Here is a 22,832-nt window from a genome sequence, read left to right on the forward strand (position 1 = left end):
GGCCCTGCAGGCAAATCCATATCCTGTTCCTGTAGTGCAACATCTACTTCACTCTTTGGGGCAAGGCCGCATTTTCGCCAAGCTGGATATGGCACAGGCCTATCAGCAGCTTCCCGTAGACGATGATGCGGCTACAGCCCAGACCATTGTTACCCATCGCGGGGCTTTCCGTTGCCGCCGCCTCCAATTTGGCGTTTCGGTTGCCCCAGGGATATTTCAGAGCCTCATGGAGCGGTTGCTCCATGGGATCCCAGGCGTCGTTCCTTATTTTGACGACGTCCTGGTTGCAGCCCCTAGCCACCTGGAACTCCTAAAAACACTGCGGGAGGTTCTTACACGTTTTAGGGAGGCTGGATTGAAGTTAAAGCGCAGCAAGTGCGAAATTGCTGTTCCCCAAATAGAGTTTTTGGGATTCCTTATTGATGCACAGGGCATCCACCCCACTCCCTCGAAAGTTGCGGCCATAAAAAACGCTCCTGCACCCACCTCGAGGGCGGAATTGCAGGCGTTCCTGGGGCTTTTAAACTTTTATGCCCCTTTTATTCCCCACAAGGCGTCGTTAGCTGAACCGTTACATCGATTGCTTGACCGGTCAGCGGCCTGGAAATGGGGTAGCCGTGAAGCGCAGGCGTTCGCGGCTATAAAGGACATTTTAACCTCGTCAGCAGTCCTAAGATGCAAAAGACAGGCAGGACAGAGAAGCCACTATTTCCTAAAATGCCCCAGATGGAGGACAAATGACAACTATTGACAGCTATAGTTTTCTCTTATAATTTGTTAGAATGAAACTTTGGCTAGAATATTTCATGAATATAAAATAATGACTGTCATAAAAACTGGCAGTTAGAATGGCCAGAACAAAAACTATGTAGGTCTCTTTAACGTAGTACCCTCCAATTTCACTGAATGCATAAATTGGTTCAAAGTAATCAGATGATAAGACAAAATAATTCTCCAGTAATGTATTTTACTGAACTCTACACTGTGGTCTTTTCTAATTCTAAGCAAACTTCTCTGTTGTAATCATCCTATGGCAACCATTGTCAGTCTTCCTGTTGCAGTGATACATCTACTGTATTTAACATCTGGGACCTATCAGTCTGCTGCAAAGGCACATCTACTCTATGGAACATCTGGTACCAATCACCCATCTTCACTGTTCTTTGGCTTCTTATTAAGGGAAATTTAACAAGTCATGTACTTAAGTGATGGGGTTCAGGGTCATATATCTCCCTAATCGAGGTCAATAAGAAGCACATTTGAGACTTTATCATGCTGTTCGTATGTATCAGCATATACCCTCATATTGTTATGTACTTGAGGACCTACAGGTCTTCCTTCCATAACCTGTTGCCCTTTGAACATTGAACCGTAGCTCCTAAAATTCACTCACCAGTAGGCCCTACTAAGTAACAAAATTAAATTGATGGCAACCTGAATGCTCTGAAAATAGAGAAGAAGTTAAATGTGGTTGAGTTCTGCTGGTTTTGTATGAAGAAGGTATTGTTTAAATTTTGTAGTGTAGTAATTTGTTTTTTCCTTATTTACTTATCTTGCTTTTCAAGTTAAAAAGCACTTATACCATGAAAGAGACCAGGAATAAACTACTTATCAGAAGCAGAAAATCATAACATTTCAAAGACATAAATTTATACTCAATAGTACTGATGTCTAAACATGTAAACCCTTAGACATAATATTAAATCATAGCTTAACACAAAGGTTTTATCAGGTTTTGCTCCCTTTCTTTTTCCTTCACTGCTTGGGCTACAAGCTTTAAACTGCAATGAATCTTGGTAATAGTTCAATAGGTCAGATTCATATGTTTCATTTAAGTTAGCTTGTGTCAACTAGCCATAGTAAACAGCTTCTCCAGCCTTAGCGTGTGACAAGTTGCTGTTGATTCAGTGAGTGCATTGCCCAGCCACAGTGAGCTCAAAATTTGCCATGACTTCTGTGCACAAATCCCAGAGTCTTATCTCCATTCCTTTATGTGGCCTTAAACCTCCCACCGCAGGGTTAATGCTTTTCATACAAACCAACCCATTAACTGTGGCATGATCTGAGGAACTCGGTAGCAGCAAAACTTTAAACTTCTATGTGGAAATGGAGCAAGCTGGCACTGGCCTACTCTGTCTCCTAATCTGCCCAATTATCCTAGGTAGAAACCAGAATAGAAAGTGCTTAAAAAGCCATAATCACACCGTGCAGAAAGAGGAGAGCGTATGGTTGCGTTTTTGTTTTGTTTAATGATATAATTAGTAGCTTCTTGGTGCCAAGGAAGTAGAGTTTTTATATTCCATAAGAGAAGCTGCATTTGCAAGACATCATAATTTGGGAGTTTAGATTCTTCTACATATTTTTAGGACAGTGGGCAAGCAGCAAGGACGTAAGTTTCTTTGGGTTCTGCAGGTTATTTAAGTCTGACGGTATTATTGTTTACACTCTTTATTTCCTCTGTGGTAAAGGCTTCAGGGCAGCTTTTCAGGATCAGTTTCCTGGAAAAACAGAAGGCTGGAAAACTGTGCTGAGTCCTGCAATAACTATTTAATTACAAATACTAAGACTAAGGTGGTAGTAAGATAATAGAAACATTCAGGTGTGAAGTTTGTTCTTAAAAATTATTATTTTAAAATTATTTTAAAATTTCAGGTTTAATTTTCCACCCAATCACTAAAAACATTGGATTATTTTTTTCTAGTTGGCAAACTGTTCATATAACAGTAATCCTTGGTTTGCTTAATTAATTCTTGCAATTGGCTAAGTTACACATATTAAATCAAAATCAAACAAACCACATTATTGCTTACTGCTGGCATCTCTAATTTTCTTACTTCCCAGATTTGTGGATCAACTTCCAGAATTCTCCTAAATACTATGCCAATTGGATTTTTGGGAAATAAAGTCTCCATATGGCTGGTTTAGTGTGATTGTAAACCTGGTCTCAGACAAAGCAAAGTAGTTTTAATTTTTTTCCCTTCCTCTTCAGGTTGATCATCCAAACATTTTAATCTTCTGCTTTGGTTTGTTGAGTGTTATTAGTTGTCCAAGTCATACCACAACAAAAATGTTTTGAAGACTAAAAGGCAGCAGATTAGCTCCTAAATCTGCTGTATATATCAAATCAGAATTTGAATTGATGGTGTGTAATATAGATTATGTGTCATCATATCAGGGTTGACTCTTAGCAACCACATAGATAGATTTTCTCTCTGGCAATCTGTCCCTAACCTGGGCTTTCAGGTCTTGAGGTATTGATTGCTAATGTAACTGAATCCTTACTGCTTGTCATCTTCTCTTTCTTTTCACCATTCTTACCACTAGCTGCTTCTCCATAGAACTAGATCCTCACATAATGTATTCAAAATGGGTTTGGACTCCTTCCAAAATGGATAGAAATCTTCTCAATTTAAAATTCCAGATTTGATGCCAAAGTAGTTGAACTAGGCCATTGGTATATAAAGTTGCCCCGAATCAAGTCTTAGACACTTTGGCAGGCCAGTTGGATATTTGAATGTGGGTTCTAGACAGGAGAAAATAGATTCTTTTCAGTGCAAACATTTCATCTTAATCTGGATTGGATTTGGACTATTGCAGAATTGTTCTACTTAACTTGTAGTAGGCAATTGGAATTAAGTCGACCGTGTAATGTGATTTTTATGGGTTATTGCACCAAACCAGGTTTCTTTGGTTAGAAAGAGCAAAATTCCTTCTAAGTTTGTTTTGTTAATAAATAAATACAATATAAAATTCACTGCCACCATCCCTAAATTAACATTTACAATTCTTGTACTGATGTGTTGTCTCTTTTATGAATTCTTTTCCCAGAATCTCAGGCAGGAGATGGGAGTTTCTTACTCTGTGACTGTCATTTTATTTATTCAGAAGACTAGTTATTTATAAGCAATTATAACTTTAACAATAACATTATTTGAACAGATAATATGGTGTATACATTGTTCATGTTTACTCTTTTCTTATTTTCAACATGATTGCTTTTTCACAAGAACTATCAATGTATTTCACTATTTATATTGATCATCTTCATTTCTCCTCTCCTCTCCATCAATTGCCTCTTTATTTTATTGCCAACTTTAATCTCCTTTTAATCTTTTTCTCCTGTTATTATTGAAAGAAAATGCCCAGATCAGCTTTATTTATTGTAATAGAATGTACATAATAGATAATATAATCACGGTTATCACCATCAGAAGATTTTAAAAGTAATAAAAAGAAATTATATGCCATTCTATTTCTGAGGCCTAGCCCCACAGTCCTATTTCCTATCAAAGCAAATAATGCAGGAAAAATTGGAACTATCCAATGTTTAGTACATGGCCTCTGAGCAAAATACTCCTTCTCAGGTGGCTTTTTCAAGTTTTTAACTAATAGAACATAAAAACATATCTGTCTTTGTATCTGATTTGTTATCCACTTTTCTCTTGTAGACGCCTAGATGCCAATCTGATCTCTGTTGTACCTGAAAAGAGCTTTGAAGGGTTGCCTGCCTTACGTCATCTCTGGTTGGATGATAATGCCCTGACAGAGATCCCTGTCAAAGCACTGAATAATCTGCCAGCTCTACAAGCAATGACATTGGCGCTCAACCGAATCTGGCGCATTCCTGACTATGCCTTCCAGAACCTGACTAACCTTGTGGTATTGTAAGTATTTCCTTTTTCTTCCATTTATTATTTGTAGTTTAGGTTTTTTGTTTGTTTGTTTGTTTGTTTATCAATTGGTATGCCACATCTGCTACTGAAATAACTCTTATCTAGACAGTTTACTTAACAATGACCTAAGAAGGCCACAGGAGCTAGCAAATTCTCCTCACCATCATGTTTTCCCACCTTTTCTGCTAGCATCCCTCCATTCCATTTCTACATCTCCCCGAAGGCTCTCTTTTATTTTCTATCCATGTTGGGTGGCCTTGGAGTAGAGTATTGCAATAAATCTCATTGTCTTTTTAAAAAATGATGAATTTGCAGCATAGGCATCTTAGAATAGAATTTCAGAAAAGGTATTACTTTGTTTCTATGGATCACCAAAATCACTATTCCCCACAAAGTCTATAGAACTCGATAGTGAATCACTAGAATGAAGAAACAATATGTTCCTTTTGTTTTCATCATTGCTGTAACAAAATGGCATTAATCATATTGTGATATTGTGATATACTCTATACAGTATATGGAGAAAAAAGAAAGAAAGAACTCTGTCAGGACATGCATCTAGAAATGCAAAGAACCTGCTATCCACCTCAGGCTTCTGTAAATCTTGTAGCAACCCAAATCCCTTCAACCTCAAGCCATTGAAAAGAAAAGAAAATCAATAAACTCAATCGACTTGACATTTTGAATGAGGCTCATCCTCCATCAAACAGCATGTGACAGAATACAGCATGTGGCAGAATACTATAAATTTTGTATGTAGAATACTGTAAAACCTGAAATTTCAAATTCAGTTAAAAGGAAGAGGCAACACCATCAAGCCAACATTCCCCTGGTGCCTACTAGGGTTCTACAACTTACTGCAGCGACTTATCCAAGCAGGGTCTAAGAATTGGACATGATTAGTGGAAAGGGAAAAGAAGGGTCCTTAATCCCAGAAGATGAGAGAAAAAGTGAGGAGAGAATTCCTGAAGTCTTTGTAGAGTGCTGGCATTTCCAGCTGAAAACCAATTTCAGGGCAGGCTTTCTTGTATGGTAAGTGAGCTAGAAATAAATGGATACAGAGGCTACAAAAGGATGATATCATGGGAATGATAGGCATGAGAGTTGATGAGAGAAAAATGTATATGCTTTGGGTAGAAATGCTTTCTGTGATCCCAGTGGAAAGTAATATGGTGGTGAGGTGGTGCAGTAGCTAGAGTGCAGCACTGCAGGCCACTTCAGTTGACTGCTAGCTGCAGTTGAGCAGTTCAAATTTTATCAGATCAAGATTGACTCAGCCTTCCATCCTTCCAAGGTGGGTAAAATAAGGACCCAGATTGTTGGGAGCAATATGCTGACTCGGTAAACCGCTTAGAGAGGGCTGTAAAAGCATTATGAAGTGGTATATAAGTCTAAGTGCTATTGCTATCTTCTACTAACCATTCATGTGTGTACAGATAGAATGAGCTAAGGAAAAAAGCTTGTGATGAGCTTATCACTGTAAACATTAAGTACTACCCTCACCAGAAAGTTACTGAAATAGTCATTTCTAAAAAGAGACCAAAGAACAGCTGCAGAGATGTTCTAGGAAATATGTCATTTACAGCTTGATTAATCCTTCTGGATGTCCCTCATCTGCATTTCATTGCTGAGAATATGATCTTTCCAGGTGCAGTAATATGCTTTCCTGCTCTGCACACCTTGGTCCAAAGGGAGCTACATGCCTGTTTATCCTCCGATACTGGAAAGAGACAACTTCAAAATATACACTTCCCAATCTGGAACAAGTTAGGGGCATAAACTGTGCTAATAAATTATATTCCCATTAAGGGAATGTATACCAGTTCCATCTGCTCTTTCCTTCGGACTGTAACAGCAATACAGGATATTTTCTAAACCAGGGAACTCTCATATAGTCCAGCTCATAAGAGGAGGTAGCGGAATCAACTTTCATTATTACATGTATGGCATGTGCAGCTTTCTGCAAAGTGACATTTTGTACATCCTCGCTTCAAAGGAACATTGTATTTAACTTGAAAACATATTGAGACCAATTAAAGCATTTATAACCTGTCTGAAGATGGAAAGGACAGAAAATAACTCAGAATTGTCATAAAAAACTTTATGAATTCTGAGAAATTTTCAAAAAGAACAAAGTATTTAATGTCCCGGCAGAAGTAAGCTTAAAAATAATTAATGAGAAGCCAGTGACTTGTCTGATGAGCAAGTATTGGGACAGTTAATTCTGAGCAGTTAATATACTCTAGCCCTTGTTTATTGTTTAAGTTTTGGACTGGTACATGTTATTATAATAAAAAGTCTGGCTATTTTCATTCCAAATGAAATAGGATCTCAAATAAGAATTTGTGCTCTTTCTGTCTGTAATTGGGTTCTGATCCATGAACAACATAGGTTTTAAAATGGTACTAAATATTCATTTCTTTTGCTGCAGCAAATGATAGGCAGCAGAAACGTTTTCTGGTGCTGAAATGATATTGTCACTGGGAATGTTTTGGTGCAAGCAATTCCAGGTCAATGGTTTCTTTAATTCAATGATCTCCTTATTTATTTGGAAGCTCTAAATGAGGAAGGGAGCAAATGGTACTTTCCCAAACTGCACAGTGATTCCCACAGCCAGATCCTTTGCTCCTGAGAATAAACCACTACAACAACCTGGTCATTGGAGGGAAGGTGACAGAAGCTGGGAATTGTGTTCTACAATATTGGGAGGCCTTGGGGTAGAATTATGTGATAAAAGGGAAATAGGTGTATGATCATCTAATATCTGTTGCTCTTAAATCAAAAGGAGAAGGGGAGGAAATAGGTTTGTATGAAGCTAGAATCTAATACCAAGATTGAATCGGAAGCAACAAGCTTAATCAGAAACAGGTGATTTGCTGTTTAGGAAATCATATGATTCCAGGTCTCCTGGGAAACTCAGTGAAGAATACAAATTGATTGAACTGTGACTAATGTGAACCTCTTATTTTATCATCTGTATGTATGTGTGAGTTTAAACCCCATATCAGAGAAATGCATTAAGTCTTCAATGTCCTCCTCCAAAGGAAACAGAGCTAAAATTTCTTATAACTAGAATTTCTTATAACTTGAAAGTGGAAATACGGTGAAGACATCCTTTAAATATCTTCCAGATATCCTTTAAATCTTCATATACATGCTATCATGTATTTTCCATGGGGCATCTGGCTTGACAACTACTCCCTTAACCCAGCCCTGTCTATATTCATGTCAGAAGCACCTACAAAGCTAACTGAAGGGTGCTTCTGGATTGAAAGGATTTGCCAGTGACAACACTGTTGCCCAGGTGTGTGTGAGAGAGAAAGATATAAGTGTCATACCTTATACTGCCTTTCTGGTGGTTAAAAAGTAAAAATGAGAAAACCCCAATAGCATCACCTGTTATTCATCTAACATTTTAAAATGTGGTTAGACATTTCAGCTCTTTTATGGGAGAAAGAGACCAATCTCACAAGAAATAAATACAATCAAACTTTTTATAAAAAGAAAAGACGAGAAGAGCTGTAATAGCTCATTTTAGCTTTAGATGCTAAATGCCAACATTCCCCATTGAAGAAGGTAAATTGGTGGCCTCTCAACTCTGACGGTCCTTGAATGAAACCGATTATCTGGATCCCTTTCAGTCTGGTTTCAGGCCTGGCTACAGCATGGAAACTGCTTTGGTCGCGCTGATCGATGATCTCTGGCGAGCCAGGGATAGGGGTCAGTCCTACGCGGGAGCCGAGGTGGCGCAGTGGGTAGGGTGCAGTACTGCAGGCCATTTCAGCTGACTGTTATCTGCAGTTCAGCGGTTCTAATCTCACCGGCTCAAGGTTGACTCAGCCTTCCATCCTTCCGAGGTGGGTGAAATGAGGATTGTTGTTGGGGGCAATATGCTGACTCTGTAAACCGCTTAGAGAGGGCTGAAAGCCCTATGAAGCGGTATATAAGTCTAACTGCTATTGCTATTGCTATTGCTATCCTAGTGCTCCTTGACCTCTCAGCGGCCTTCGATACCATCGACCATGGTATCCTTCTGCGACAGTTACGAGAGGTGGGAGTGGTAGGCACCGTTCTTCGGTGGTTCTCCTCCTACCTCTCGGACAGGTCGCAGTCGGTGTTGGTTGGAGGACAGAGGTCGACCCCGAGGTCCCCTCAATTATGGGGTGCTGCGGTGCTCGGTCCTGTCCCCCCTCCTATTTAACATCTACATGAAGCCGCTGGGTGAGATCATACGGCGGCACGGGATTAAATACCACCAATACGCGGACGATACACAATTGTATCTGTCCGCCCCGTGCCAACTCAGTGAAGCAGTAGAAGTGATGGGCCAATGCCTGGAGGCTGTCAGGGTCTGGATGGGAACGAACAAGCTTGCACTCAATCCCGACAAGACCGAATGGCTATTGATGTTCCCTCCCAAAGATTGGCTAATTATTCCATCTCTCAGTCTGGGGGGTGAAATTATATGCCCCTCGGAGAGGGTTCGCAATTTGGGAGTCCTCCTGGATCCACAGCTGACTTTAGATCACCAGTTAGCAGATGTGACCAGGGGGGTCTTTGCCCAGGTTCACCTGGTGCACCAATTGCGACCCTATCTGGACCGGGAGGCACTTCAGATAGTCACTCACACCCTCGTGACCTCAAGACTGGACTACTGTAATGCGCTTTACATGGGGCTGCCCTTGAAAAGTGTTCGAAGACTTCAGCTAGTCCAGAATGCAGCCGCGCGAGCGATTGTGGGTGCACCTAGGTACACCCACGTTACACCTATCCTCCGCGAACTGCACTGGCTGCCCATTGGTCTCCGGATTCGCTTCAAGGTGCTAGTTGTTACTTATAAAGCCCTACATGGCATCGGACCTGGGTACTTGAGAGACCGCCTCCTGCCAATTACCTCCCAAAGACCAATTCGATCGCACAGGCTTGGCCTTCTCTGGGTTCCATCTGCCAGCCAATGCCGGCTGACGACCCCACCGGGGGAGAGCCTTCTCTGTTGCTGCTCCGGCCCTCTGGAACGAGCTCCCCGTGGAGATCCGGACCCTTACTACCCTCCCGGCCGTCCGTAAAGCCACTAAGTCCTGGCTGTACCGGCAGGCTGGGGGCTGTTAAAGCACCCAGCCCCGTCTTAATTGTGACTGTTGTGGATTTTAAAATTGTTTGTATTGTCTTATTTATTCCCCCCCCCTGTTTATTGTGAGCCACCCGAAGTCCTTCGGGAATGGGCGGCATACAAAACAATAAACCTAAACCTAACCTAAATTCAGTACTACAAGCAAATGACAAGATAGAACTACCTATAAATAGATAGAATGGGATTTAAAATTGTAAAGACAAATTATTTACTCATGAGCAAAATGCACGTATAAAAGGCTGAAATACTATATAGACATCTATTGAGTGTCCACACAGAATTATAAGATAGGAGCACGTAATAATGCACATTAGCATTCTAATACAAATTATTTCCTAGACTTATACACGATTCCTTCAGAATTAAGACCTGAAGCATCTGTTACTCTGCTTCAATTTTCTTGTATTTCCTTTTTTCTAAATGTTTTAAAATTTAATTTGGGGAAACCCTGTTAATTTCTGCTTTTCTTGGCCTAGCAACTTCCATTTTGGTGTTAAAGTGCTCCAATTTTTATATTCTAGAATTGGGGTATTTTTCTGTGTACATGACAAGAGAGCCATTTCCTGTAAAAATGTGCATTGGGGATGGCAAATTTGTATTGTGAATTGCAGGCTTGCCAGGAAGCTGGCATTCGCTATTAAGATATGTCTATATAATACAGTACAATGCTGTGTAACATTTTTCATGTCCCTGGAATGTTTATGGACATTCAAAATATGGCAAGATGTTAGCAGATAGTTTTACTTTCTGATTGTATTGGATAAGATAGATGAAATAAAAACATTTGCAAGATACATAAGATTTTATGTTCTACTAAACAAATAAGAAATTGCTGTTCTGAAAGTGGTTTCCCTTTTAGAATAGTTCTAAATGTTTTCTTTTCTGGTATTCTAATATGCTATACTTATTATATACTCTATCCCATTTGCCACTGATTTAATGTAGGAAATATGGATGTGAAGAATGATATCCCATGCATCCAAGGACCACTTCTGAAATGGTCAAACCATCTGTAACATAACCAACAAACTTGGCAAGGATTACTACAACAGTTATTTCATTTGTTAAGATTATTTAATATGGAGAAGAAGATGGAAGGATGGAAGAAAAATCCTTCTTCTCAGATATTTACTGTCTCAACTTAGATTATGAGTCAAACTTATTTTGTTTGTGTTGTTACCGAGCAGGTGGCAAAGATGGGTGTTCCATTTTCCATGAAAGTTCCAGTCTTTCATATGCTTGTAAGATTATAACATGTTTCTTGGGGGACTGGGATGTTCATGGTTTGCTTCATTTCAAAACAGAACAAAACATTCCAAGCCAAATTTAAGCCAGAAACAGATCAACCTTTGTATCTTTCTGTTTCTCTTATACAGTCATGATTATGTTTGTGTGATAGAGCAATGTTGACATTCTCGTCTCAATGTAACACTAATTAATTCTGATATCAAGAAGAGTCATCTGAATATTTTCTCCCAAACTTAGGATAAAGTGAATAGCAAATGTTTGTAAATAAAAGATCTCTTGTATAATGGCACAGAGCAGTGTTCAGAGTTTAAATATTAACTACAGAATAGATATGTTGTACAGATTAAAACTATTCCATTCGGGGTACATCTGCTGGATGTACTGAAGCATCTTGGACTTACTGTAGTCTTACAGCTGCAAATCAAAGCTAGTTGAGTTGCCTGAGTGCAAGTCTTATCATATTCTTCTCATATGTCCACATGCCATGTGTTACTATTATTATATATCCATCTTTATGTAAAAGTTCACAGTAATGTCAGGGCATTCTGATCTAACTATGCCCCATAAAATTCGATAGAGGAAAGCATCTGGGTTTGGTGTGCATTGTTTTTTCTATTTTCAGTGAAGAATCATCATTTTATATTCAAATGTTCTGATTTAGCTTTTGAATGAAATTAATCTCCTATATTACAAGTTAGAGTGATCCAGGTTTTCTCTCTTGGGACAAAATATTTTTTCTGCCTCTGCTAACCTTAAAGGGCAAGAAGAACTTCTTGCCAGGAATATTTATGAATGTCATAGGCTTCTATTTCTTAACCACATGCTTATCTTATGTTGAGGCTGCCTGAAATTCACACTCAGCCAAACCTCTGGACTTTCAGATCAAGTGGGTTGGGATTTATGCCTTTTTCTCATAATGCCAATTTAGACTAAACACAAGTAATTATAATTCCATTGACTCACCTGCTGATGATTAGAATCTCCCTCGAGGCATGGCAAATCCAATTTCACTAGGAAACTTTACTTCCATTCTATCACCATACTGATTATGAGCTAATCTATGCCAGGGGTCAGCAACATTAAATGCTCAAAGAGCCACAAAGGTCCTAATTGGAAGCCCCCCATTCAATTCTGAAGCTGACTGGAAGTCCGGTTCCCCCACCATAGAGTCTCCTCCTACCACAGTGTCCTTTTTCCTCTACCTGTCCTAACCGAACGTCCTATCGATTGTGGAGCCAACCTGTGACAGGGATCCACAGCAGAGGGATGAAAGAGCCACAGGTTGCTGACCCCTGATCTATGTTTTCCTTGAGCACATTGTGAAGCACTGTTTTTCTCTCTTCTGGACTTTGCATTGTAGAACCAGTGGCAATATCAAGGTTACCAAGGGCACTGCCTAGAAGACACAAAAGATTGGAATGACTTGCTTTCTCTCCTACAAAATAGTGCCATGATGCTCCCCCAAGAGTAGAGATGCTCCCCCAAGAGTAGAGATCACTTGGATGACCAGCTTAATTGTTCATATACTTTATTTCATTTTAGAAGGTTTATTTTTGTCTGATTCTTGATATAAATCATAATATTTGCAAAGGAAGCATTATTTTCCTGTGCTCCAGTCCAGTGATTTCACACTTGGCAACTTGTGGATATGTGGATTTCTGGCATGCGGACTGGGGAATTCTGGGAATTGAAGTCAACCAGTCTTAAAGTTGCCAAGTTTGAAAAACACTGTTCTAGCCCATCAAATCAGCTTTGTAAGCTGTAGTCAAAGTAAGAGAGCATTGATCTGGTTGCTTCAGCAATAGGAATGCTTCCCTTTTTCTCTCAATGTTCATTACTCTAGCAAAGCCTCCAATTCTCTCTTTCCAATCATGGCCAAATAAAGGGGTATTTTTTAGTAAACAGAAATTAACAAAACAGGGCATTGCATGTCAAAACAATTAGACAGAAACTGAAACAGGTTTTCCCCCCATGCCATCACTCTGCTAAATACCTAATTCCCACTGTCTTATGCCTAAGGATATCTAACCATATGGTAGGGCTATATTGCTATTATCCTTCTCATCTTTTCTACTACCTTCTTCTATTAGTATCTTATGATTTATCACTTGATGTTTGTATCTAATGATTTATATTTACATCTTAAGATTTATGATCTATGACTTTCCACTTTGTTGTTTGTATCACTGACAGCTTATGCTATGGAGACAAATTTATTGTGTGTCCAACCACACTTGGCCAATAAAAAATATTCCTATTCCTATTCCTGCAGTTACCACCTCATCATTCCAGCTTTGCACTAATAAATCCAGTCAGGATAAGAAATGTGATCTGAAAGCATAATGAGGCACATTAAAGAACACGTTGACCCAGCTGTGTTTCTCTTTCTTCTTGATGATGCCTGCATGATGTCACTGTGCTAAACTTCCTCCCTTCCCTGTCATTGTCTTTAGATTTTGAAGATTATATATATATATATATATATATATATATATATATATATATATATATATATATATATATATATATATATATATATATATATATATATATATATATATATATATATATATATATATATATATATATATATATAATGTGTGTGTGTGTGTGTGTGTGTGTGAGAGAGAGAGAGAGAGAGAGAGAGATTTGTGTATAATGTAACAAAAAGGCAACAGTAAAAAATATTGGGTTTCTGTCTGGATGGTCTCTTGTGATGAGCCGAAGGACAGAGAATGGAAGTAGTGATCTTCCTCCCATATTTGGGCATACCAGGGGTTATGACTTTAAATATATATATATATATAAATATATATATATATATCATGTAGACTTGATAAAGCAGACACAGATAAAAATGTGTGATGTTTGTGGATTCATTTCTTTGAAAAAGTTGTGTCAAGACAATAAAGAATAGTTTAACTGATAAATATGTGTTTTGTGACCCTTGTAGCCATTTTTGTTAGACAATTTATGATCTGTTCAAAATGATATATACACTGAGGAAACTCAAACTGGTATCTTTGGCTATTTTAGGTCATAGTGAAGTTGTCAGTATTAGTAGTATTTTTGATTATATCAACAGTAATACAACAAATCCTGAAGATTTAAATAGAATGAGATTGAAAATTAGTTAATTCAGATAGCCGATATCTATTCATGGCAGCCCATTACATTTTAACACACACACACACACACACACACACACACACACACACACACACACACACCCTTTCATACCCATATCCAAATTTCTTAGAATTTTTAATATATTCCTTCTACATTCATTATTATTTTAAAAACTCTCTAAAAATATGAGCATTCTTGACCTTCAGTGTTCGGTTTACAGTTTCTCTTCAAACAAAAAGAAAAAAAACTGTTTGATGTTCAGAATTTAAGCCTCTCCTTTCTCTCTGCAGACACCTGCATAATAATCAGATCCAGCACTTGGGAATACATGGTTTTGAAGGACTCCATAATCTGGAAACTCTGTGAGTTGCTGGATTTTCTTTGTGCTTTTACTATTTTTATACCAAATTTTGTGTTTCCTATGCTATTTATTTATTTTTGAATGATTGATTGATTATGTGCCATTAAGTTAGTGTTGATTCTTGGAGACTACATACATTTTCTCCAGGACAATCTGAGCCTAGCCTGGTCCTTCAGATACTCCATAAGGATACCCATCACTACAGTAACTGAGCCTATTCATTTGGCTGATTGTTGTGGCCTTTATTCTTCTTTTAATCTTTCCTGGTGTTGCAGATTTCTCAGGGAAGATAATGTGTCTAAACTTTGATAATTTGTGCCTTGAGTGACAACTTTGAATTAATTTGTTCTATGATGCATATTTATGTTTGTTTCCTGATATTCTTAGTAATCCTTTCCAACAAAGCAGAAACATGTCAATACAGTTCCTATCCTGCTTCTTCAAAGTCCAATTTTCACTTCCATAGAGTCATGAGGAAAATCATTGCTTGCATGATTCTGATCCTTGTAGGAATAAACACATCACAGCATCTGAACATCTATTCCAAGATCTTCGTGACTCTCTATCAAATGTTAGTCTGCAGCATATTTCTTGACTGGTTCCTTTATTCATGCAAAATCTTTATACAAAGCAGGAAGCCATAATCTAATGAAGCAGGGCAAAACTGACTAATTCTGTATAGTTACTCATTTGGTTGCCAAATGAGTAACTATACAATCTCTCCTTATGTTGTTCAATATAAATGTTGAATATATATCAAGGGAGACTGAAATGAAAGAAACTTGAGCATAGTTTTAAATTGCAAGCCTAACAGAAAATTGTGGGGGAGGGGAGCTATTTCAAGAGGCTTGGAACTCTTATCACTGTCATCTATCTGTTAACATAATAACACTTCAAAAAACAGAACAAAATAGGATACATCTGGAGTGGCAGGTGTAGCTGGCAAAAGAAAAATGGAATTTTTAAAAAGAGCCAAATCTCTGCAGAGAAAAACCATCCAGAAAAAGTTCCCCCATGGATCCCTATAGAATAAGCAGTTGAGCAGCCATCCACAATGTTGCCAGCTGTTCCAGTCTAAGCCCATTCCCTCTTCCTCTTGCATGATCCAGGGTGGAGGTGCAATTAAGGGGTTGAAAGAATTCCAGAAATGTTCTGCAGGCTTTCTATATCTTCTTTACTATTGCTATCTAATAATTCTATCATCAGGAAGTTAATAAAGCTGGTTGCTTTTATTAAATCTCATATAATCAAAAACTCACTCATTTCCAGACACATCTCCCCAAATTTTGTACCTTATCTGGTTATGGAACAAATTATGCCGCAATCATATAGAACGTTGAAGGGCATCTCAGGAGCCATAGAATCTTGTTTCCCCATCAAGGATGGAAAAGGAGGTCTCTATTTGTAGGGGGAGAGATGCCCCATTTTGAATGTTCTCAAGCTGCAGAAGAGTCTACCCTATTTCCCTTAATATCAGAATGTCAATTTGAGGACAGGTAAGGATGGAATGGAATGTAACTATTCCTAGGAGTGTTGGGAAAGCCATTGAATATACAGCATCTCCAGTCATCCTAGACTTCAAAAAATATCTGGAATTAGGGTCTAGAGTTGTTTTAAGCATTTCAAAGAGAGGGAATGCATCACAACAAAAGCCCAAGGAGTAGAAAGGGGGGAATGCGGGAATGCCACATTTTCATTCTTCCTTCCTGCTAGACCTGCCCTGCCAAGACTTTAATCCATCAGAAGCTCTAACATTGGAATTCTTTCTTCAGGGATAATTTTTATATTGTACTAATCCCTGCAGTAAAGACACTCAGTTTTAGGCATACTTGTTACACTCAACCTGAAAGTATATACTTTGGCTTTGTTTCTTTTTTTAGAAAAAGGGGGGTTGTGTCCTAATAAGTTACAGAAGGAAGCAGATGCTGGAAAGTAAAGCAGTAGTGCCTGATTGCAATGAGGTCTCTCTCCCACCAGGCATTGCTCTTGTGCAATTAAATAGCAAGGTATTTCTCCTATTGCAATCCTTGCCACCAAATCATCTTCTTTCATACGAGACAACAGGAAAAAAGAAGGGAACCTCCATACCTTTTCTCTTTCATGTGGTTTGGCACCTTTTCTCTGGAAGTCATTAGGGAGCCTAGCCAGTTCATCTAGGGAAAGAAGACAATGCAGGCAAAGAAGAAAATGCATTGCCCAAGGGTATAATGGTCACAGAGCTAAGCCTTATGCTGGGAAGTTGATGGATTTCAACATGTTTTTGAAATTACCTGCCACAATTTCTACCAAAATTGACATTAAATCATTGAGTTGAAGCTATCAGGTGAAATGGTGCGGAAACAACAAAGCAGAGGAAGAGAGAAACCAATTCTATGGGTGCAGTAATGATGACCGTGTGGCATGCAGAAAATGAGAAATAGGTGTTCCAAGAACAGAAGAGCATCTGTTAAAAGAAATGGAAGAGAGATCTGTAAAAATACCAAGAAGAGAAAATTTGAGCAAAAAGGAAAAATAAAAAGCATTAAAAATTAAAACAGCAAGTAAGAAACAACAGATGGAGAAACTGCCCTTCAACTGATTACAAATTGGTGCCCAAATATATTGAAACAGCTGCACTTCTAAGCACGCAAGTCTCTACAGAAAGAAAACAACATAGGAGGCTGCTCCCTTTTACTGAGTCAGAACATTAATCAATTAGACAAGGGTTGCTGATAAAATTGGTAAACTGCAGAGATTTACCAGCCACTATCTGGACACTATAGAGATTGAATGTGGACTCTTCTACATATCAGACATTGTTCTGTCTGCTCTATCAAAAAGCTATAGTCCCTCAGAATATCATCTACTATTTTTTTGCACATGAGCATCCTAAAGTAACTGGCTTAGAAAACTGAAAAACATTGCATAGTTGTTTTTTTAAATTGCCTGCTCGCATTTTTTAGCTACTGAGTATATGAACTCTAATCCACTATTTTAAATTGCAGTTCCGACAGTATGTTATATTCTTCTCCTTCTCAAAGTTCTCAGTGAGACAGAATGAATAGGCTACCAATGCCTAACTTAAGGAAGTTCTACTCCAGACTGTTCCAACTTGGTACCACGCCAGCTAGTTAGTGCATCATAAGACTTGGAGTCTAATACATCTGAAGAAAGGGAAAATAGGAAAGCCTATTTTAATCAATTCTTCTCAAACCAAGCTTGTGATAACAAGTTGCAATCCCCCATTAAGTCAGATACACATTGGAAAGCAATAGTAATAGTAATGTGGGTGCTGCCTTTCTCACTCAAAGCTAATAAAATTTCAGAACGATACGACAAAGGCTTATGTATTCTGACAAACCCATTAAACTGATAATTTGATTTTAATTTTATTGTATGCCACAGGCAATAATGGAAAGTTGTCTTCTCTCTTTTATTACACTGGAATCTGAGATCATCCAATTAAGTAAAAAGCTGAAAGTCATGACAGACCCAAAGGAAATATTTCTTCTTATTGCATATAATTAAACTATGATATTATGTTGCTACCACAACATTCACCAATATAAGTGGCTTTAAAAAAAACTTTAAAAGCTCATGTCAATCATGTCAATCAATGAACAATAATCATATTTGCTATATTTACTTCAGGTTCAGAAGCAAACTGTCTCCAAATGCTAAATGATGAAAAACAAGAATGGAAGACTATATTACTGTTCCCCTGGGCACTTCCCAGAAGTGTCTGGTTTGGGGGTATTTGGCCTCATCGAAAGAGGCATTTAAATTAATTGATTTATTTTCTACCCAGGAAAGAGGAAGGCCTTTTCTTGGATAATTGGAGTACTTTAAACATGTGTATATGCATGTATCTTAATTCAACTACATTCCTATACCTATTTGCTGAATATGGTACAATTTATTTCTTATTTAAAATGTATAGAGCTATGTGGTTAGCATATAACATTACATGAATTGCTAAAGAAAATATGCTATCAGTAAGAGAAGAGCATACAATATAAATGTAAATTGGAGCTATTGGATTGTGAGGATCAGAAATAAGTAATGAACAAATATAGTAAATTTACAGTTTAGAGATAATGGAGATTTCAAGATTTTTGTGTTGAAATAAGAAAAATATTATAGCAGAGGAAAAAAACAAGGTAAAAATTCTTGTAAGTAATTAAAAAGTAGAATATTGGCATAAGCAAATGTGGACAGTGAAAAAGCTGACTGAATCCAAGCATAAATTTATATCCCCCCTCTGCCCCAGTCAGTAATAAAATTTAGAAAATTGTTTCTGTAATCAGCAAACATATTTATTTTTTTCCCTTTATTTATTAAACATGTTTCTGTCCTGCTGCAATCAAACAAGACTCTCAGTGGTTTACGTAGAATAAATACTACAGTTAAAACATCCATGGTGCCGTCTAAAAACTTGACAATCATAAATAAGAAAAGTAACAGTAAGCAACGTTAAGCAAAAGCCACAGAAATTACACAAAAGTAGACAACAGAAAATAAACAGGGGCAACAGTGGAAGACTTCAGAAATGAAAGAATTGTAGCAGTCTCTGTCAAACAGTACTAAACGGACAGGCTGATACTGGGTAGATTAAGCGATGCTTAAGCGATAAGATATCCAGGTTCCAAGCTGTAAAGGGCTTTATAGACTCAAACCATCACCAAATTCTCTACAGTACATATTTCATTTTAGTTTTATTAACAAAAGTAGAATTAGCTTATCTGGTTGTGTTTCCTATCTCGCCTACCGGGTAAGACTGACAGAAATGTCCCTATGCCAGCATGTTTCTACAGAAGCCCATGAGATTCTCCTATAATACTCATAAACCCTAAACATCATTAACCATTGCAGGGCATAGCTTGGACATCAGGATAAGTACTTTGCAATCACTGTTTTTAATTTCTCTTTGAGCTTATAGAATCAAAGCTCTTGCCTATGATAGCAATAGCAATAGCAGTGGACTTATATACCGCTTCATAGGGCTTTCAGCCCTCTCTAAGCGGTTTACAGAGAGTCAGCATATTGCCCCCAACAATCTGGGTCCTCATTTTACCCACCTCGGAAGGATGGAAGGCTGAGTCAACCCTGAGCCGGTGAGATTTGAACCGCTGAACTGCTGATCTAGCAGTAGCCTGCAGTGCTGCATTTAACCACTGCGCCACCTTGGCTCACTGAAAAGAACATTTCAAAATACTAACAAAATGAAGAAAAGTTTCATCCGTCCCATGCAGTGCACAAAACCAGTCTTGAGAAATGGCCGACCCTCTACCGCTTCCACCCCACCCCACCAAGGATTGCTGTTCAAGTGAGACACACACCAACATACCTGAGAATAAATTACATAATAGGTTTGTCATGGGTTGGTTATTTCTTCTATTACAATTATGGTGTTAGCACTTTGTGATTTGACGCTATTACACAAATAAGCTGTGGGGAGAGCTGGCTGTGAAGACAAAGAGAACATTTTGTTTTTGAACAATTAATCTATTTCTAAAAAGTTGCATACTTGAGGTATTTTATGCCTGGAGCCCTGGCAATCTTCATGTGTGCAGTTTTGAAGATCCATTTACGTAAGCAGTCCTAAAGCAAATAATGAAATATAAAAGTGGGTGGTATGGCAGGATTCCCTACTGATTTCTTGATCGGGGTTTTTATTGCTTAAGAATTGACTTTTGGTTGGAGCCAGAGGTATCATATATGCAAGGCTCTTGCCAGGAAGCCTCCAGCAAGATGCTTTCTGGGAGGAGCCATAGAGATGTCTTGATTCTCCTCCTCCCAATTATTTCTCTCCCCATTTTCAGCATCTTTGTGTTTGCCCCTTCTTCCTTTCCTTATTTCCACATTTACAGCAATGTGCCACATTTTACTTTTCTTTGCTTTAATTTTCAAAAGTAATCTATTGGAAGCAGAGGAACGAAAAAGAAAGGGGAAGAACAATAACTCTGCTGATTTTGTTCAGAGAGAAAATAATGGTGATAATATGGATTTGTGGGGGCTTTGAATTTTAGAACCCAAGCCAGAGGTGGGCTTCTGCCGGTTCAGTGCGCACATGATTATGCCTGTGGACTGACTGTTCTGACTGTTCTTTGGAAGAACAGGCACTAAAGATGAAACTCAAACACTTTGGCTACAAATGAGAGGAAAGAACTCATTGGAAAAGACCCTGATGTGGGAAAGATTGAAGGCAAAAGGAGAAGGCGACAGGAGGATGAGATGATTAGAGTCATTGATACAGTAGGAATGGATTTGGGTGAACTCTGAGCAGGGGTGGGTTCCTGCCAGTTCTTAACCCGTTCTATAGAAGAGATTCCACAAATCTACCGTGCCGTTTAAAACCGGTTCCAGCTCCCTCCTCCCACCCGTCCACACCACACTTGCCCTGCCTGCCGTTCACTAGTTGGTGGCTCACCAATCGCCCTGCCCGCCTCTAAGAGTCCTATCTAAACCTTAGCTGTCAAGTTTGAACAGGTTTTTTTTCTAAAGGATTAGGGGTGCAAGGGTCTTGTAACTTGACAGCTTTAAGACTTGCATGCTTCAAATGCCAGAGTTTCTGAGCCAACATTTTGGTTGCTAAACAAGAGCGTTGTTAAGTGAGTTTCACCACATTTTGCAAGTTGGTCATACCCACCCAGTCACATGACTGCCAAGCCACTCCCACTTGGTCACATGGCTGGCAAGCCACTCCCACAAAGCAGGCCACACTTACAGAAGAGATTCTAAAAAAAATTGAAACCCACCATTGACTCTGAGAGACAATGGAAGACAAGGGGGGCCTGATATGCTGTGATCCATGGAGTTACAGAGAGTTGAACATGACTTAGCAACTGAACCACAGCAACATTATTGGAGATGACCAGGCTGAGCCCAAGGGAGGGATCAAGCATGTCATCAGTCTAAGTCCCTTCACGCCCACAACAGATCTAAGTCCAGCCCACCTTGAATTCCATTGACTCTTATCTACTGCCAATTTGTTTTGACCATTAGTAGTTCAGATTCTTGTAGAGAGTGTTAGCATGCAATAAATTTGTATTCATTTGAACCTCCTTGGCTCCTGATTTCCTGAGCTTGACATATTAATAGCTATGAACTCTCACCAGCAATAAATGAACTTAAAATTGCCTTCACTATTCACATGAAATATTCAAGATTTCATATAATCATTCTGGGCTTTTCTGTCCCAACCTCCCAAAAAAATAATTAATATATCGTCAAAGAGCAACAAGAAGTCAACTTGATAGCATGGTTTCACTAAGAATTGACCAACAATGATCTCTTGGACACTAAAAAAAAGACAACAAAATAATATAAAATTAAATAAGTTCTATGATTCATGCAAAACCATTCTGCATATATAATTCTGTCACTTCATCCCATATAATTTCATAATTATTTTCTGAATAACTATAACTCTGCTTGTTTTTTCTTGCATTCAGAGCCTTCTTTCAGAATAGTTTTCTCAACCTCGGCCCCTTTAAGACATGTGGACGTCAACTCCCAGAATTCCCCAGGCAGCTGGCTGGGGAATTCAGAGAATTGACGTCCACATGTCTTAAAGGGGCCGAGGTTGAGAAAATCTGTTTTAGAGTCTTACATCTGTATAGTGAAGGACCCCCCAAGAGAATCCGTGTCCCTGAGGTTTACTTTCAACTTGTTAAATAAATTCAACCAAAATTGAAAACACATGGAATTCAGAAGCTTCCTCAGTTGAGAACCAACACTCCAAGGAAGTATTATAGAACAGAGCTTAGTGTGAAGGAATGCCTGGAGAAACAGACAGAGGAGACAGCTTTGATCCTGTGAAATGATACTAACATCTTTTTGGGAGCAGTGTAGGTTTGTTCAAGTTCTGAGTCAATAGTGAAGAGATAGAACAAGCCCTACTTAGTCAAAGCTGCAGAAGTTGCCTTGGAGAGAAACGGTTGAAATCTACAGGACATAGTCAATTATCAATGATTGACATCTACGAGATGCCATCACAGTCTTTTGGGAGCTAAATATTACTATTGTAGAAAACATATATATCTTGTTCTAATGCAACAGCCAAAATAATACATATGCCTCTCAAATAGTTTGATTTTATGGCCTATTTCACAGAGTTGAATAAATCCCTCTGAATTGTGCTCAATAAAATACAGTATGCTCATCCTCCACTTGGCTTCTTTGACTAGCAGACAACACTAAGCAAAACAGGAGGATTTTCCATGATTTGTTGAACATAACAGATTAATATAGGGATTTCTGCCTGACTGGATTCTCTCCTAACAGTCCAGAATGATAAGTGGTGCCTGGA

General features: G+C 38.5%; 1 protein-coding gene across 1 annotated transcript in view; it reads left to right on the forward strand.

Annotated features, from left to right (window-relative positions):
- Window positions 1-22,832, forward strand: part of LGR6 (leucine rich repeat containing G protein-coupled receptor 6) — a 135,448-nt gene that overhangs the window by 87,462 nt on the left and 25,154 nt on the right. Inside the window, exons 5-6 of the mRNA XM_087720226.1 lie at window positions 4,449-4,664; window positions 14,472-14,543. Coding sequence (XP_087576352.1) covers window positions 4,449-4,664; window positions 14,472-14,543 — 288 coding nt within the window. The remainder of the gene's footprint in view (window positions 1-4,448; window positions 4,665-14,471; window positions 14,544-22,832) is intronic.

Source organism: Thamnophis sirtalis, unplaced genomic scaffold, assembly GCF_051295495.1.
Source record: "Thamnophis sirtalis isolate CommonGarterSnake01/CBP01778 unplaced genomic scaffold, rThaSir2_p1.2 scaffold_7, whole genome shotgun sequence".
In the NCBI taxonomy this organism is placed as follows: Eukaryota; Metazoa; Chordata; class Lepidosauria; order Squamata; family Natricidae; genus Thamnophis; species Thamnophis sirtalis.